We start from the raw sequence: 19,350 nt of genomic DNA on the forward strand, positions 1-19,350 counted from the left end.
AATATTTCTAATAATCTGGGTTACACGTTCTTGTTATTTTTATAAAGTATTGCAAAATAGTCACTTTTTGTGCTCCGTAAACCTAGTGTTAATATTTTGTGAATGCTGTACACTGCTTACATAATGTTTGATTTTCTAGAAATCACTTTTACTCACATGTCGGACTTATTATTGAGCAGTTCTACTGCATGTAGCTGCTATCAATCCTAGTAGTTATTTCATACGGATCTTTTTGTTTTTTATTAGCTTATACGAAAATATTACCAATCTTAAATAGCAATGAAAGCTAATGTTGAATTAATTCCCTGTTCTGCTTATTAGTTTTGTTAATTTTCACACTTTACAATTTACGAAAATTATGTTTATTGCATGATGTTAACGTACCGGGTCTGGAGGACACTTGTCAGGAATCATGTCGAGAGCTTTTACAAAAACATGTGCAATGGTAGGAGGACCTTAATCTTAAATAGTAATAGTGATTTCAATATTTATAATTACATTAGCATTTGGCAATAAAGCGTCCATCTTAAAAATTCAGGGTTCCTCGGCAGACCGTTATATAAAAGTAACATATTCATTGCCCATATTCTTTTTACGATACTCTCTATAGAGTAGAGTCTGTTCATATTTTCTATAAATGGCGTAGTTGGTTTGCGACCACTAGACCGGGCAATTTTATAGACAATTTTAGATGAATTGGAACCGAACGAAATTGTTTCGCTCTTGTTGATGCCTTCATTAAATTAAAAATAAACTGAAACGGTTTTGAATTATGTACTGCCTTATTTATTAAAAATTTTCGGAGGTATTATATTTTATGTGCTATAAATGCATAAAATTCCGCAGTTGATCGATAACCTAAGCAAACATTTTATAAAACACTGCAAGAGTGCAATCATGGAAACCGAAATATTTTGCAATTCTTTCACGAAAACTTTAGCATGGAAACGACACAATTCGTATATACTTCTAAAGTTTAAAAACAACGGGTTTTTTTAATTACGATCACTTGCAATATTATTAATAAGTACTACCGAACAAAGTAATTTTCCTGCATATTCGCAAATTCAATGTATTAAATTACATTAACATGACAAAAATATTACAAATGGTAACAATTTTGCAAGACATGAACAATCAACTACGTGAAATAATTAACTATGACGTAATTGCATTGGTAATTTCACGTGTGAATGATAGATTTCGTATAATAGTAATTTATTGTAATACTCGACATATCGAAAATAACCAAAACAATTTTAATTGAATAGTTGCATGAAAAAACTTGTCGAACCAACTGTTCAGTAGATGACTAATTACTTCACTTATTAGTCACGTGCTAGAACGTAATAATTCATTACCATGCCATAGGCGTAAATAATCCCATAATACATAATATAATGATTCGTAATTGCTCATTTCTTTATACTAAAGACCCTGACTACATCAACTTGACTTACGTTTAAACGTATAGTACATATTTAATAACAGTAATAGCAAGTCTAGCAGTAATAAATTAGTGAAGATTGAATCGTTAATGAAGTGGTAAATTACAAGTCCTACATTTTCCTGGCAACTGTTTTCATGTTGTTTCACGCGATTTCCAGTCTTTAATGATGATAAATACACGTTCTACTTCTTAACTTCTATTTATAATTTCTGCAATATCATGTCGAGGTGTTTCACGATTAGAGTAAGAAATCAATAATATCCATACCGTCATTACGGGCTCCTTTCCTTCGTGAAAATAAAATGTAAACGAATATTACTATTCATTCCTCTTTCACTATGACTTTTATTTTTTCCTTTATTGTACTCTAATATTTTATGAGTTGCATCGAAGCTCTAGAAATATCAGAAACGTACTTTGCATACGACATAAACTTTCATATAACAGTATTTGTATTTAACTTTTATTTTACTTGAGAATTACTAAAATTTGTTTACACAAGGTAATTTTAAATGTTGTTGATTCAGTTTGGTTGCTTTATATAAAACACATTTTTGAAACGTTACTGCAATAAAATTATTAAGACATGAAATTATTAAGAGAATTCTCCATTTCACACACACACATCTAACATTCATGGAGCCACAAAAATATGAATCATACTCTGGATAAAACCAAAGAAATAAGAAAAGATTATTGATTTCATTTAGTACCTTCCTTCAGGAAATACGATTCCATAAAATATAAAATGGCCACCGAACTTATTTAGCAGCTCGAGGTGATTTCAAGTCGAAATGTTAACATTTTTGGTAAAATTTTAACAATGTCTAGTTAACTTTTAGATATTAATTCCAGCATGTAAACCCGGACTTCGCATTTTATTCACCCGATAAAACCAGTGTTTAGGCTCGTTTCGTAAAAACGGGGAAGCCCTAATGGAAACTCGAGTCGCTGAATTAGAGTCATCAAGCTGGAAGATAATTGTTGTGTTCGCAAAGATAGCATAACAGTTGAGCAAGTTTGCATAGCCGGTGCCAAAAGATGCATAATTACTCTGCTAGTTGGTTCTATATTTCACGATTCCGGAAACGGTTGTCCTGTCACCCTCTATCCGCAACGCGATGAACTTATCCACTGCGTCCAAACTCTGTCGATTTTGGTGAACGCTTCACTTCCCTCGTCAATGCGAACGCGACAAACACTATAGATACCGAACGCTACCTCGCACACCCCAAATCTTTGCGACAACAATCAAAAATTTATCCTCTTCCTCCTCCAGAAACGGAAATGGTAGAAAATGCCGCAATGATTTCATAATCTACAATTATTGAAATTACGAACATTTCTGTACGGAAAATAATGGAATAAATTCCGCAATCTAATTAAATGTAGTGTTGCCATTTTTATCAGGCAACATTTACTCGATACATTTTCTACGTGGTAGATTTAGCGTTAATGTTTCTTCTGCTATAAATTGTAGTTAATAAGCAGTCTAATAATTACTGTAAATATAACATAGTGTATAGCCATGACACGATTAGCAATACGAGTTTTATTATCACATTTGCCTCGCTGTAAACGAAAACATCGCCGATGCAAAATGTGTGAATTACAATGACATTCGCTCGGCTTGCTCGATCGAATACTTTTTCCCAGGGGCGGTATAATGGGGTTCTTTAAATATTAATGGCCCCGGCGATTGAATCGTTTCAACATTCGAACGGGAAATGTAAAAAAGGCGCTTAATAAGTAGATCAGGTGGGTTCGAGCAGTGTTTTTGTTGATACCGAAATGAAATACAGATCGTTTATAGTGATTGGAGACGTGCTGCTGTTAAAATTAAAGCGGACTCTCTCTTCGAAAAAGCAGCAGCAGCAGCAACAGCTGTATTATCTCGCCGAGATATCTCGGAATACCTTTTGCACCCCACATCATCTGGCCAGTGTGTATTTTGAACTTAACCTCTTTCTTAGCGTGCACCCTAGAATCTTATTGCGGAAGCAATAAACTTCCTTCTCCAACACTCCATTGTCGACGTTCTTGGACTTTTAGTAACCTCGTCGTAATTGTGACGAACGTAGCACTTCCCATCTCATTCAGCTGGACCCTTTTGTAACCGAGTCGAGGGACCATAATCGGCGTCAAGAAATCCCTCTGTGCGATCGATAACGACTTACCTAGCTACTCAATATTTTAAATGCACCGCGTCCCATAAACAATAAAACGGTTTACGGGGCTTTAAACGCACGCATTGTCACGCTTTTAATAGCAACTGATGATATTGGAAACTTCGATAGCTGATAATCAACTCGTATTACTGATCAGGAGAAATTCTACCATCGCGTTGCGCTGCTTTCAATCTTATTTTCAAAATGTATTGTTAGTTCTCCAATTTGTTAAATTTTTGTTTACCTTTTGACAAAAATTGTATATAAATAATCTGGGGATTCTTATGCGAAATAAAAATTGTGTTTGTTAATTGCAAGACACAGGAGCTCCATAAACATGTATTTCCTTTATGTATGTATGTTTAAATTCTGTAGGTGATTGTACTGTTTTGCTTTTGATCTACTGATTATTATCATAAATGCATAATATGTGAATTTTGATATTTCAATTTAATGAAAATTATGCCTACGTGATACGTAATTACATGCAGGGTTAACTGAATACAGTTTTGTTCGGATTTGCGAAATGAGAGAAGGCAAAAAACGCGATAAACGATTACATATTTTCAACGGCCAACAAACTAATTATTATTCGGAACAAATTGAATACCTGTGTTCCGTGTGGTCATGCGGATCTCCGATGAAATCCTCTTGGAGTTGTAATAGATTGTAAATTGATCCGCCGTGGGACGCATTTACCCTAACTGTCGCTCGCTAAATTATTATTGGCCGACTGATTCAAATTGGAGAGCGAGTGGGGATGCGTCGATGATTCGTGTCGTACGATTCTAGGTCGGGAACGGTCAATATATTAAAAAGCCTGACTCGCATATTTGCGAAACATAACGCGTCACCGAGAGAAGTTTATACGTCGCTTGTGAATTTCAGTTTTTTCTTTTTATTTGTCAAACTAAACGTGCAGTCATACTTCTACCGATTTTCATTGTGCCGCGACATCGCGTCGTTATATTAATTGCAATCTCTCCGAAGCTTCGCAATACTTTTACAATATCGAGGAATTATAATTAACCTTCGTCGGCAATCTCGAACGTTTCCGAGCAACCGAGTTTAAAAACAAAGCAGAATCGCAACAATCACCGACGATTGCGGGCACGTGGAAAAACAAACGCGTAACACGAATTATCATTTCTCTCTGTACAACGTGGAATCAAACATTCGGTTTCCACACATTGTTTTCAGCCCAGGGCGACTACGTACACGCCGATCCTTTTTGCGGTCAGAAATGAGAACGGTAAATGACGTTTAGTTTTGTGTAATTCAATGATTAACTTTTAACAGTATATCGTGATTGCGCGCACGGTAACTTCGTTCTCAGATCGAAAACGCGCGGGCGCCGGTCTTTTTGTTCCGTCGACGTAAACAGTTAACCCGAAATACATATTTATGAAAATGGTTATTCGAAGTCCGATATTCGAACGAGACAGCTTTCAATTATATACCGGAAAACAATTGGAAAGCAGGCAACTTCACAATTCTTCTGTATTCCATTTTATTTTGAAAAATGTGATTTTTGCTGTGAGAAAGAAGTTACATGTAAAACAGTCAATTTTAACAAAAGCATTGAACGTCTATGTGGCTCCTGAATTATGCAATTTTTATTCTACACGAATATCCGCGTTCTACTAATAAATTGCGTTCAACGCTAATTCTCGAACACATGGAATCTTTTCTGCAAAAAGTATTCAACAGCTTATTTTCATGCAGAACATTCTAAAACTGAAGAACAAAAGGAAGAGCAAGCGAGTAATAAGACAACAATGCTTTGAGGCCGAAAAACTTTTTGCGCCTCGTTCCGCGAAAATGCGAACGCCGACAATACGCGGTGTATGTTCGTAGTTGTTTCGGGACGGGAAACAAAGCCGCGACGTTAACATATGTAACTTTCGGCGAAACGAAATTCAGCCATGACAACCGGGGCCATCCATTTTAATTTACAAGTTTCGTCGTACGCGGGACAGTTTGTTCAATAGCTTCGCGATGCAAGGGTATTCCTGGTTGCAATAAGACATTTTTCACGGCGTTACCGATGCAGTTCCTTGAATCGTTTCCAAACCAGCTAGATGGGACGCCGGATTTGCTGACTCTGTGGTCCTCGTTGCTGAACCTCCGGGGATCTAGCGGTGCAGGCTTGGGGTAAATATTGGTATCACGATAAATCGCATGGTCTGCCCATCCGGTAGGTCCGACCGTACCATGCAACGACTTTTGTTCTTATAAAACTATAATTTCGAAGCGATTTACCCTCGAGAGGGTACTATAGCAACTTCAACATCGTAGAGAAACGGCAATGCAGCGATCACGGTATCAAGCTTATCTCTTTGTCTCATAGATAACAATCCTTTAAGAGGGGATCCTGGTTTAGAGGATACAAAAATCAAAATTTTTCCATTAATCAACAACCGTACATCTGTAGAATATATTCCTAAATTTGCAATTCGAAATACGAAGTTTTAACGAACAACTATTCGACTAATCGAGCTGAAATTTCACACATATATAGTAAATGACCCGATAAAATAACTACCATTAATTACCAAAGAAGCTTCTTTTGCACAGATAAAGATTAATTTTTTTGGTGAAAATTGCGATTTTTTCAGAATTCTAAGATTTCGTCGATTTGTAACTTTTCTCCATTGTCTTAGGTTCGTCAGTAAACTGTGTCCATAAAGAATAAGAATGTTTTTCAGTTTTTCTCGCATACTCCTAACTTTATTATACTGTATTTGTTCGTACTGAAAAAGAATATTTTTATACTGTTTCATTAGAATTTCTTTACACGATGCACGTTTATTTACTCAATAATGATTGCCGTTATCACGTTTTATTACACAAATAATGCATGTGTAGGTTCAAGAAAATAAGAGCAACAAGATAAATTACATTTTGTATTTGCAGACTCGTATTTATTGCGTAATTACTACATACATGTGCTTTACGATAATTAACACAGTAATGGAATAAATTACATTATCGTTAAATAAATACCGACTATACCTAGTGGCTCTTCCTCGTGTAGTATCGTCACATTTAAAAAATACTTGCCACTAGGAACTGAATCTGGAAGACCACTGTTCTCGTCAATAACAAAATGTTTATTTCCATATACTCCCTGGAATAGAACAATAAAATATGAAAACAAAATAAAGATTAGTAAGGTTCCTCTTTACAACGACATCTTAAAATTTGCCCTACGATTTTTCCCTGTTTTTCTCTGTCATTTTTCAAAATGGCACCAACATTTTTTTGCGATATTATCACAGTTTAAATATCGACAATTGAATCCGCTGTGTTTCAGAAAGCAATGAAAGCTAATGTTGAGTTAATTCCCTGTTCTGCTTATTGGTTTTGTTGATTTTCACACTTTACTATTTACGAAAATTATGTTTATTGCATGATGTTAACGTACCGGTTCTGGAGGACACTTGTCAGGAGTCATGTCGAGAGCTTTGACAAAAACATGTGCAATGTTAGGAGGACCAGCTAAAGTTTCACAAACATCCATTGTCCAGCCAAGTCCTACGTCCTGTGTATATTCGCCATTCCTTTCCATTCCAACTATTGTTGCCGAGACCTGTACAAATTTTGTAATTATTATTTTGTATTTATGTAGTATTATTATTATTATTATTAAAACAATGTTCTCATATATGCTACAAAAAATACTGTAACAATTCTAAAAACGTAGAAATACCTACTACAAGAGCGGGAATCATTTTTTTTATCTCAAGACGCACGGTCATATAACTTTCATATTCGCTGTCATCTAAGATGTCTAGTGAGCAATCAGGGTCGACGTACTCCGTGTTCAAAATTTCACAATAAGCGTCATCAAAGAGAACGTCGAGAGCTGCCTGTGTAACAAAAATATACAATTGTAATGCTATGCTGATGTTTACAAATTGAACTGTTTACGAGAAGCGCATGCAGACATTGACTTTAGAAGACATTCTGACTTAGGATTAGACTGCAGATTTTATTTATCATAAAAATGACTAGGTGAAATATGAAATTGTAAGGACGAAGTTTCATTGTTCACCTTCATCGTTAAAATGTTTTACACAACGCACCTCCTTTATGAAATATTGAAACAATGTAGCAGATGATAATCACGGGAGCTCTGAATAGTATGATGTGCACTTTGGACAACAATGTGTATAAAGTTAGGAATGGTCAAATTAATTTTGTCACTAGGGAAACTGTTAAAGTTAAGTACATTAATTTTATACACGAAGAAAACTTTATTAAAGACAGTCAAATTAATTTTCCATACTAACGAAACTCTATTGAAGATAATCAATGTAATTAAAGCGAGTCAAATTATCTAAGCTGCGAGGTAGTGTACGTGTTAGGCTACTTTCCATAGCAGGGAACCTGTCTGGCGAAGTGAAAGAGCGACGCAATTTGCGAAGTACTTATCGATAAATGATATTATTGGTTCAATTTCGTTCAAGCAACCATGCACCAATGACGAAGAGGAAAAGCACACGTCAGACGATTAATTCTCACCTGCACGAAGCACAAGAAAAACCCAAACGGAATGACGCGCAACAAAATCATTTTTTACGCGTAGCCAATACGCCTTTCGACGTGTTCACAAGTGATACTGAACACGAGTTCAGCCACCGGTTGTTATTTCAAAGGCGGATTTCAACTATTAATGCAATTATCCCCAGAGTCGATGATCTTATCAAATGTCGCTTGTCGAGTTGGAATTATAACATCGTCACGGCGTTTTATAAATTGAGCTTGAACGCTCGGCCCACTCATTGTTTCAAGCTAATAGCTGAAGGTGTTATCTAAAACTATTTCTTACACAGCGACTGCAGCGAGGATTGCAACAATTCTCCATTTATAAGCATAATAAAGGACAATTCTTGAAGTTTACAAAACATTTCTATCCTGGTGACAGAGGAAAATAAGTGTGCGAAATTAGACAGTGAAATGGTTGTGTTACGTAAACGAAGGTTTTGTTATCGGCATGGTAGCTGACAAACATCTTTTTTAGTCAATAATAAAATCTCGTGTTATTATACGGAAAAAGGTAATTATGATTAAAAGAATTCAGATGCAATTAAATGCAACTGAACGCTCGTTACAAAACGCGACAGAAAATTCTACAGTGTATGCTTAAGTGCAACCATTTTTCAAAAATATCAAAACCGCCATTATTCAACGATAGTACATGTATAGAATAATTCGTAATAAAAAGTTTTAGTACGGATAATAGAGGGTCTACCGTATTGTGGATTAACACTTTGACTGCCAAACTAGAAACCTCAAAAATTCCATCAACGTAAGTTATTTAATGAAATACAAATTGAAAAAAAATTAAACGTATGATATTGTCCTCCAACTTTCTTGCATTTTACAGATCCTAATCAAGTTTGGTACAATGAATATATTAACGGAAAAATTCATTGTAAAACCTGGACAAATACCTTCTTTCACCCACATGGCAGTCAACGTGTTAAACATGTAAATATGGTCCAAATTGTATCGAGTTTGGTATCATTTTGTTGAAAATGACATGTAAAAGGATGTCATTAGGATACAAGAAAGTTTTATGGATTAGTATTGTCTCAGCTGGTTGTTTTGTTTGTTCGCTATTTTTTCTTTCCTATTAACAGCAGTACGTCGCTATTCTTTCCAACGTTCGACGCTAAAATATTTTACTTGCAAGGGAATGATGAGTGTTTACTATTTGCTACGTCAATACGTATTAACGACAGCCGTATTTCGTAAAATTTACGTCGCCTATTAACGACGATCGTAATTGTAGGATTAACAACCAGCCCAAGTGTCGCATGGCGCTGATTAAACGCGTGTTACACAAATATCAAGACGATCAGCCCTCTGGCCTCGTTTACATCAACTCAAGCCGGTGAAAATCATTACAAAGTTTGAAGTCACCTGGAACGCGACACGCGACTCCAAATCGAACGACCGGTGGAAGTGTTGTGATACAATACCCTGAATAAAATGTCCGAGCAAGTTTCGAAAGGAATTGTTAGCGTGTTTCTAGATTGGACGAGAATAGAATAGTTGCACGTTCCGTTCGCTCGCGCGGTATCTGCCAGTTTTATTTCTATAGTTATACAACATTTGAGTATATCACGGTGCACGTTACTTCTCGGCAAAGTTTGTTCTGTCGTGAAACAATAACCATCGGTACCGTACCGCCTGCATTACACCGATGATATTCGCCAAATATTTTGTTAGCTGTGCGCCTCTCTGCTTTGATAATTTCGAGTCTTTTAGCCGTTTAAACTTTGACTATTGCTATTCCTTGGGACTTTGCTATTATGAACAAATACGAAATTATGTTACAAATTGAGTCATGCTTTCTTACAATATGTAGAGTGAATCGGAAAAGTTTTTGAACCACTTCATTTCCCTGTGATGATTGATATGTACCCTCAATTTTTCACCTGATATATCATGCACAAATATCCAGGAAAAAACTAATGGTGGTCTGCGAAAGTAGGTTTCGAGTTAAAAACGAGTACAAAATTATTGTACTTCAATCAAGAAACTCAAAGGAGGGTAAAGCAAACTGTGATCAGAGTTGCGTTCGCGATTTTGTACTTGACGTGAGAAACATCAAATTAATTTTGTACACGTTGTTAATTAAAATTACGACACAATATTCAGTGAATTTATAACTTTCCTGTGACAATATATTTTTTCATATTTCACAATCGCGCACTTTATAACGATAATGGTCCGTGGAGCTGAAAAACAGTCAAAACTGATACTCTTTCGAATGATCAAAGTGAAGTTAAATAAATGTATTGATAAAAAATAAATGCGAAATTATTGACCCAATTACCGAAGTATTAGGCTCGTATAACCGAGAAGAACCTAAAAAACAGAAAAAGGGATTTTCAAATTAACGGAACTCTCTGTCAATGCATTTCCCCCGAAGCTTTGCCAACGGTCAGCAATTTTAATTAGCAGTGTACACATCATTTTCCGAGATTAATTAAAGTAGGTGCGCGACAAACACGCTTCTCTTTTACTGGGCAGTAAAACAAAAAAGGTGTTCGCGTCTCGTGATCTCTTTTAATGACCAACCTCGCAGAACGTAAATCGATACGCTCCCTATCAGCGTCGACAGGCATTCATTTAATTAGCCAGCTTCGATGAAAAGGACTAAAACAAGTGTAAGTAATCCAGTCACGAATACCATGGCTTCTGACATTTTCTTCTTCGCCCGAACAAAATTAGTCGAACAAGGAAATCCAGGACGCGAACACACTCGCGCGCGCACACACGCTCGCGCGCGCGCGCAAAGTCTTTGTTTGTTAGTCGTCAAAGGGCAAATCTAATTACGGTTCAGTACCATTATCAAATACAGCGGACGTGTTGACATGGATTATCCTATTCCATTTGCGACTTATTTAATATGTATAACTTCGGCGAGAATTCGGTTGTTTATGTATAATCCTTATTTATCAATTTTTTCAAACATAATTTTGAAGATATTGTAAAGACTTGATCTAAGCCGAATCCTTGGGTCCGTTCTGTGACATAAATCGTGTAGAGCTACTATAATATAGTTCGACTTATATCGTATTCAGTGTCATTTTAAAAATAATGATAAATAAGATTGTGTTTATTCAGATTTTTAGCAATTTTTACTATAGGTTTTCCATAAATGTATCTTTAGAGTTTCAATAGATGTAATTTAAAAAATTCGTACTGAGATTTAAGCCTATCGTTTAATTGTTAATAAATACAACTGTTGTTGCTTATAAAAACTTATTGCTCCATTTTCTGTGACTAATAACTTTCTCAGACTGTTAGGAAATGTCAAGAAAATTGAATGAGATCAGAAGAATAACGATCATCGTCAACAGTGCAATGATCGGAAAAATTCAATTTCTACAGGGTTAAGTCTATTCGTGAAAACTGGTGTTACATGCAATCCGGGGTCACATATTTTCCAGTTGAGTTACACGGTGAGGTATAAAAACAACACGTCCTGTATATAAAACGTATCAGGCCGTTTTATTTTCGACCCTTAATACTTGAAAGAACTGAAGAAATATGAACGTAATGAAGGCATTTTATCTTTACCTGTAAATTTTATTTCAAATCTTTCAGGCGATCTTAATGTCGTATTTTATAGCCGCGAGCATTATCACGCGATGTAAAAAACGTCACAATGTACTACTCTATTAATTTTTATTTCGTGTTACTCGTCCACGGGGATCACGTAAAATTTACTTCGCTTACGTTTTATATGGCTTCGAGAATGATACGAGCTGTCAACGGGTACTATAATCGATGTTGCGGTGTATGAGAACGTACGTTTAGCTGTTACTTAACTATTTAACGACTTAAATATTTGTTATTTAGCACTGTCAGATCGTAGAACGGTATAATTATGTATTATCCAGAAAAATGATTCAATTATTTACGATTTAGAATTATTCGATTATAGAACGATTTACTTACGTATTATTTAGAACTATTAGATCGTAGAACAATTTTTTCAAAAATTTAGTTGCAAACAAAATACAATCAATTATTCAATTGTATAATGTATTCAAAATTTTCGATTGAAATCGTTTGCAAGCTTGCAAGATTGAATTCCGGTCAAGCAATCGTGAAAGGTAAAGTTTTCATATTATATCACATCGTCGCGAGACTGTGACTAATGGATTTTCAATGTTTCCCTAACGAAAATGAATTAATGCGTGATCTTATTGGAAGATCATTAATAATTTATTTACAAGAAATCGTGGGCGAAAATTGTTTTATGATTCGATATGCGGTAGACTAATTAGTCTAATTTTTGTTTAAAATTCAATATAAAATGCGAAGGTTATTCCTTACCTCGTAAACTTACTTTATTACCCCTGATTACCAGTTAGTCATGACTGGAAGTAATTAACTTCAAGATATTAAATTAGAGGGCACATCGCTGATACACATTTTACGAAATAGAAATCCTTTTTGAGTATACTTACTTAGCTTTCACTTATTTACTCAAGAAACTATTTTACTATTTGGTTTGCTATTTACTTATTTACTCAATACCCGTTTATTTAACGATTAAATTTATTTACGCAATGTACGTTTATTTCCTCAATAAAGATTTACTCAACAATTAATAAATTGTACGAATACCTTATAAATCGTACAATAATGCATGTGTAGGTTCAAAAAAATAAGAGCAACAAGATAAATTACGTTTTGTATTTGCAGACTCGTATCTATTGCTTAATTACTACATAGATGTGCTTTGTGATAAGTAACACAGTCATACATAATATAATAAATTACATTACCGTTATATAAATACCGATTACAAATAGTACCGCTTCCTCGCACAGTACTGTCATATTGACAAAATACTTGCCACCAGGAAATGATTCTGGCATACCACTGCTCCCGTCAATAACAAAATGATCTTTTCCATATACTCCCTAGAATAAAATAATAAAATATTAAAACAAAATAAACATACTTCAAGATGGCAGAACGTCTTCAAATCGAATAGACAGTACTGATACTCTTTCAACTTCAATTGAACTCTTTACAACGACATCTTAAAATTGCTCTACGCTTTTTTCTTAGGCCGTTTTATCAAGTTTTTAATCAGAAGTGCACCGTCAACATTAATATAATATAAGCTACACCGTGAGGACTTCATACTACCGAACATACTCTTCTGTTCTATAAAATAGCAAAAAAAAAATCGCAAGTCCATTACCGACTGGTCGTTGTAAAGGGGAAGCTTCAATCTTCAAATCTACGATAAATTGAACCACGAGAAAATTTTTTTTACATTCTTATAGACCCTTGAATTTGTATAACTTTTTAGACAAAATCTGCATCCAGTTTCCCATCCACCATATCGAATACAAACGTCTTTCTACAAAACGAACCACGGGGTGCGAAAGTGGAGCCTTCAAGTTTTAGAACGAGACGACAATTTTTTTACGAAATTATCCCAGTTTAACTATCGACAATTGAATCCACTGTGTTTCAGAAAGTAATGAAAGTTAATGTTGTGTTAATTCCCTGTTGTGCTAATTAGTTTTGTTAACCCTTAGCGCTCGAATGGCGACTATAAGGCGCCACTAAAAATTGCTGTATCATTATTCAAAATATTTTTTACATTATTTAATTCCTTTGTATTTAATAAATTACTATTCAATTTACATTTCAGGATTGTACGAGTAAATTGCACCATTTTCGTATGTATAGCATGAAAAAATATATATAGAAGGGAAATATTCTAGGTCGGAAGAAATGTTTCATTTTGTAGTTAAAATGGCTTCGAGTGCAAAGGGTTAATTATCACACTTTTCAATTTACGGAAATTATGTTCGTTGCATGGTGTTAACATACCGGTTCTGGAGGGCAGTTATCGCTTGTCATGTCGAGAGCATTTATAAAAACATGTGCAATGCTGGGGGTCGTCCCAGCTAAAGATTCACAAATATCCATTGTCACGCTAAGGCCTACGTCTTCTGTATATTCGCCAGTCCTATCCATGCCAAGCACATTTGCAATGACCTATACACAGTTTGTAATTATTATTTACATAGTATTATTATTATCATTAAACCATTAAAATATTACAATTCATCAAATCACGTAAAACAATGTGTTCATATATGCTACAAAAAATACCAGTAACAAATATAAAAACGTAGAAATACGTACCGTAATATCGGGAGCCTTTTTTTTTACTTCAAGATGCACGGTTATATAACTTCCATATTCGCTGTCCTCGAAGATGTCTAATGAGCAATCAGGGTCGACATACTCCGTGTCCACAATCTGACAGACAGCGTCGTCGAAGAGAATGTCGAGATTTGCCTGTGCAACAAAAATACACAGTTGTAATGCTATAGTGATGTTTACAAATTGAACTGTTTACGAGAAGCATCTGCAGATATTGATTTTAGAAGACATTCAAACTTATTATTGAACTGCAGACTTTATTTGTATTCATCATAAAAATTACTAGGTGAAATATTAAATTGTAAAGACATTAGAAAAATTTTAAAATATTATATTGCGATTCCAAAATCGGCCTATGAAACGTGGTTTGAAGATTGGAAGAAGCGTTGGAATATGTGTATTGCTTGCGATGGAGATTACTTTGGAGGGAATAAAATAAATATCGTTGAATAATTGAACCGTTTTCGTTTTATTCACAAATTCCGGGTACTTTTTGCTCATAATGTACCTCTGATTCGCATGATTTTGAGAATGTAGCATGATAAGCTTCTCACCAAACACATTTCATTGATTACTGTATAAACATAATTATTAGAGTAGTAATACTATAATTATTGAATCAATAAATTTAGAACCTACACTTTTCATTTATGGTCTCCAAAAGATATGCAAGTTTTATCTCTTCTGATCATATTTAGTTACGTTGCGAAAATTTCAAATTTGAATTCAGCAAAAACAAAATATGAAGCTTAGAAAATATTTTCATTCACATGGAAGTTATAACAAAATGTTAGTATCGTAAATAGAAATTCAGTTGCTGCCAAATCTATTTTCTTGAACACCAGCGTTTCTTTCATTGCTCAGCTTCGTTGTTAATACATATGTTTTATACAACGTACGTTCTTTATGAAATATTGAAACAATGTAGATAATCACGGAAGCTCTGAATAGTATGCGGTGTACTTTGAAGTTGGACAACAAAGTGTATTAAAATAAATACGGTCAATTAATGTTATCATTGAGGAAACTCTATTAAAAATAATCACATCAGTCAATTATTCCTCACCTGCACGCAGCACAAGAAAAACGCACACGATATGATGTACGAGAAAATCATTTTTTTGGCATAGCCAATACGCTTTTCGACTTGTTCACAAGTGATACTGAACGTGAGTTTTGCCGCCGGTTGTTATTTCAAAGGGGGATTCCAACTATTAATGCAATTATCTCTGGAATCGATGATCTTATCAAATGTCGTTGTCGCTTGTCGACTTGGAATTATGACATAATCCCAGTGTTTTATAAATTGACCCCGGACGCTCGGCGCATTTATTGTTTCAAGCTAATACATCTGCAGGTGTTACCTAAAACTATTTGTTAAAACGGCGACTGCAGCGAGGATTCAACAATTCTCCATTTGTAAGCGTAATAAAGGATAATTCTTGAAGTTTACAAAACATCTCTGTCCTAGCAACAGGGGAAAATAAGTGTAAAAAATTGGACAGTGAAATTAATGTATTACGTAAACGAAGGTTTTGTTATACAAGATAGCCATCAGATGACAAATAATTAAATATCGCCATTGTAAGTATATATAAGAGGACTTTTAAGTTACATATTTCATGGTTCGAAAACAAAAACCTGGTGCAAAAAGATTTTCTGCAGGACCTTTGTACAATCCCCAATTTTCAAACTCTCTGAAATGTATTGCACAAAGATACGTAATTTTTTTACTTTCATAAAATACAAACTTCATAAAATCTATGAACCTGAATACTAATAATCTGATCACTAGAATTCGGATTTTATGTACCTAAGACAAAAATGAAGGGATCAATTGTGAAAAAGTGAAAATATTTATTGAATCTAAAAATATTGTTGTGTTAATTTCGACTTGTGGAAACATTCTATGAGGACCATATTTGTACCAGTTAATGTTTCTATGACACGATACGAGGAAACCATAAATCGTGACATCTTCTAATTAAGTCAATAATTAGCTCGACCAGTAATTATTCGAATCGTATCATTCGGAATGGTAGCTTACAAACAGCTTTTGTTCTCAATAATAAGAGCTCATGTTATTATCACGGAAAAAGATAGTTATGATTATAAATTTCCGATGTAATTAAATGCAACTGAACACTCGTTACAAAACGCGACAGAAAATTCTACAGTGTATGCTTTCGTGCAAAAATTTTGAGAAAATATCAAAACTGCCATCATTAAATATGGATGAAAGTAAAAAGTAAAATTCAAACAAACAGTAGCACTATAATTTTGCAGTGTATATTTAGTATTTCCAAACTCACTTTTCTTAAATTACATGTATTATTTATATTAGTTATAGGAACCCTTTAAGTGCTGCCAAATAGAAAACATTATTCTATAAAAATTGTACTATTTTGTACTATTTTTGTAAAAGTGCAAAAAGATATAGAAAACAACAGAGTTTACGATACGACCCAATATTTCCTGCAATAAACAAACGGTAGAAATTAATATTTATGTTTTATTATTACATATCGAGAAAAACATTCATCTAGAATATGTCAATGGTTGGTATTACTCGCACATATCTCGTTTTTTCGCCATTCCGATGCTTGTTGCACGAACATTACCAGACAGTGGCTGCAGCCTCCGTTTCCAGACGCAGCAAAACGCAGCCAGAAAGCGAAATTTCCAAAGAAGAAATATTCCGATATCAATGGAAATCACCTCCTCGGACTGACAGAAGTCAACCGCGTTCGGTATCCTTCCTCCCCCTTCTCACGAAGCTAGCAGTATCAGAAAATAGTACCAAATAGAATAGCTTATCGACCGTTAACATTGGCATGCGCCCAGTTCATCGAAAAGGTGGGCATAACGTGACTTGTTTCCGCTATTTTCGTTCCCTTCGAGCACCGATATAGTTGCCATCGTCTGATGAAAATCGTATCACTCCAGACGAAAGATGTTATCGGGGATTTGGTAGTCGTTCAGCGGCAGAGATCTTGACCGAACGTTCCCGTCAACGTGCAAAAGCGTTGTAATTCAGTACAGTTGCAAATTCACAGGGTGGTTCATACAACTCCTTCACCTAACCTTGACTACAATCATTTTCGTCTTTTTCAATGGTCCGTTAACCCTTAGCACTCGGATGGCGACTACAAAGCGCCACTAAAAATTGCTGTATCATTATTCAAAATATTTCTTACGTTGTTAAATTTGTTTGTATTCAATAAATTACTAAACATTCCAGTATTGACGAGCAAATTCTACCATTTTCGTATGTACAACATAAATAGAAAATACGTAGAAGGGAAATATTCTATGTCGCAGAAATTGTTTCGTTTTGGAGTTAAAATAGCTTCGAGTGCAAAGGGTTAATTTGCTAGGGAATTACAAACTACAAAGAAGTTCGAATTCCTGCGATCGTAATGCGATTAATGTAAAATCAAAATTCGACACGTCGGTTGCAAGAATTAAAAACGAGAAGGAAATTTTTCTCTCCTCGCGAGTTTTAATAGATCGACAAGCCGCCCCTAAGCTTCCGAAGGGGCGAGTTGACTTTGAATATAGCGTGACACGTTGGCGCCGGTAATCCCGGCGAGATCGCGATCGCTTATGTTACCGTTGTTGCAGTAATTGAACCGCGTCGCACCGGTTACACCCTAATTAACGAAGCGGGAAGGGAAAAAAAAAGCGGTGCCGGGGCGGGCCAATAACGCGCAACGTTCTGGAAAACAGTAACGGTTAATAATGGCCGATAGTTTCGGTGCTGGCGCGCGCGCACACACGCGTGCGTTCATTCGATTTCGCGCAAGCGACAACGCGATTTCCTGTTTCGTTTCGGAGGTCGTGTTGTTCGATCGAGATTAATTCAATTGTACAGCGGACCGCATCCGTTCCCACGACTTTATCAGAATCGTACATCCGTGTATACGCGTTTCTATACGCGTACACGACTGGCACATACGAGCGAACGTGTTCGTGTCGCGACGAGGCCGGATATTTCCCCGACAAAGAGTGTACACATAATTGCGATGCGCTGCTAGATCAAGTGGTAAATGAATTGACGAAATCCGTTTAGCCGTGTGCCCATCGGTCCCGAATTTGGAATAAGCTCGTAAAGTGGCCGCGTGTGTCCAGAGACACGCGTTATTGTCCGTAACCGGGGTGCGACGAGCGACGAGCGACGTCAGCTTATTGAAAGTTCCCGTTGGCAGCCATTACCGGTTCGCCAGTTTACCTTTCGGGAATTAATTGTCTTCAGAATTTACACAATCGATTTCGCGAAACGCGATTAACCGGGTTTACTTTGAGGCCAATGATATGGCCGGGGCTAATTTTAGGCGGCATGGAATACACCGGCCCGCCCTCCCATGCATTTTCTGCGTATCGCTTAATTTACGGCGCTCGTATTTTTATGGCGAACCCCGCAGCAATATCGAGTGAATGCTAGGAGAGAATCCCTGTGCAGGTTCCCCGTGTACGTTTATATACCGGTTCGGTCGTTGCCGTTTCATTATAAACGGACCGGGTTGAACAACCGATAGTAAATTATTTCGCGTCGTTTAGGAACGGTTGCTCGAAAATTGTTCTCCATCGGCGATTTAGGGGGCGTTCCTCGACCACCGGATGCATACGAATCGCGACAAATATGCGCAAACTCTGTTAACCCTTTGCGCTCCGAATATTTTCTTCGTGGCCTACTCTTTCAGGCTACAAATAGGTTAACCGTTTGCACTCGGCGCTATTTTCATTCTAAAACTAAATTTTTCTTTCAAACAAATCTACGACAGTCATTTTTTACAAATGTAATTTATTAAGTTTATTTTATTTTATATTGTATATATGGCGAGCGTTATGTTTGTTTCATTTATTTTTGATATATTGTTATTTTATATTTTTATGTCCGTTTTTATTATTTTATTATACTTATTATATTGAAAAACGGCATTAGCTCTCTCTCTCTCTCTCTCTCTCTCTCTCTGAGTATTTAGTGGTCTGCGATTTTGCGAGTTGAAG

At 35.7% G+C, this 19,350-nt stretch overlaps 2 protein-coding genes and 1 long non-coding RNA gene across 3 annotated transcripts; 1 reads left to right on the forward strand and 2 right to left on the reverse strand.

Moving 5' to 3' along the window:
• Nucleotides 1-6,520: 6,520 nt before the first annotated feature.
• LOC143354766 (uncharacterized) lies at nucleotides 6,521-8,337 on the reverse strand. Its single transcript, XM_076789072.1, has 4 exons — nucleotides 8,146-8,337; nucleotides 7,335-7,490; nucleotides 7,046-7,210; nucleotides 6,521-6,748 (listed from the first exon to the last, which is right to left on the reverse strand). The coding sequence occupies exons 1-4, from the start codon at nucleotides 8,194-8,196 to the stop codon at nucleotides 6,602-6,604; spliced, it is 519 nt and encodes a 172-aa protein (XP_076645187.1). The 5' UTR covers nucleotides 8,197-8,337; the 3' UTR covers nucleotides 6,521-6,601.
• Nucleotides 8,338-12,859: 4,522 nt separating this feature from the next.
• Nucleotides 12,860-15,563, reverse strand: LOC143354765 (uncharacterized). The gene is made up of 4 exons (XM_076789071.1): nucleotides 15,407-15,563; nucleotides 14,320-14,475; nucleotides 14,002-14,169; nucleotides 12,860-13,073 (listed from the first exon to the last, which is right to left on the reverse strand). The coding sequence occupies exons 1-4, from the start codon at nucleotides 15,455-15,457 to the stop codon at nucleotides 12,927-12,929; spliced, it is 522 nt and encodes a 173-aa protein (XP_076645186.1). The 5' UTR covers nucleotides 15,458-15,563; the 3' UTR covers nucleotides 12,860-12,926.
• Nucleotides 15,564-15,709: 146 nt separating this feature from the next.
• LOC143354770 (uncharacterized) lies at nucleotides 15,710-17,306 on the forward strand. The gene is made up of 2 exons (XR_013082374.1): nucleotides 15,710-15,924; nucleotides 16,685-17,306. It is a non-coding gene; the product is annotated as an uncharacterized LOC143354770 (long non-coding RNA).
• The last annotated feature ends 2,044 nt before the right edge of the window (nucleotides 17,307-19,350 follow it).

This window comes from Halictus rubicundus, chromosome 6 (assembly GCF_050948215.1).
Source record: "Halictus rubicundus isolate RS-2024b chromosome 6, iyHalRubi1_principal, whole genome shotgun sequence".
NCBI classification, from domain to species: Eukaryota; Metazoa; Arthropoda; class Insecta; order Hymenoptera; family Halictidae; genus Halictus; species Halictus rubicundus.

Bases quoted from the DNA above. Each gene is read 5' to 3' on its own strand.
- LOC143354765 (XM_076789071.1), bottom strand. From the start codon at position 15,457: ATGATTTTCTCGTACATCATATCGTGTGCGTTTTTCTTGTGCTGCGTG. The intron at 14,476-15,406 runs GTGAGGAATAAT...TTTGTTGCACAG, and splicing joins TTTTCTTGTGCTGCGTGCAG to GCAAATCTCGACATTCTCTT. The intron at 14,170-14,319 runs GTACGTATTTCT...AACTGTGTATAG, and splicing joins AAAAGGCTCCCGATATTACG to GTCATTGCAAATGTGCTTGG.
- LOC143354766 (XM_076789072.1), bottom strand. From the start codon at position 8,196: ATGATTTTGTTGCGCGTCATTCCGTTTGGGTTTTTCTTGTGCTTCGTG. The intron at 7,491-8,145 runs GTGAGAATTAAT...TTTGTTACACAG, and splicing joins TTTTCTTGTGCTTCGTGCAG to GCAGCTCTCGACGTTCTCTT. The intron at 7,211-7,334 runs GTAGGTATTTCT...AAATTTGTACAG, and splicing joins AAATGATTCCCGCTCTTGTA to GTCTCGGCAACAATAGTTGG.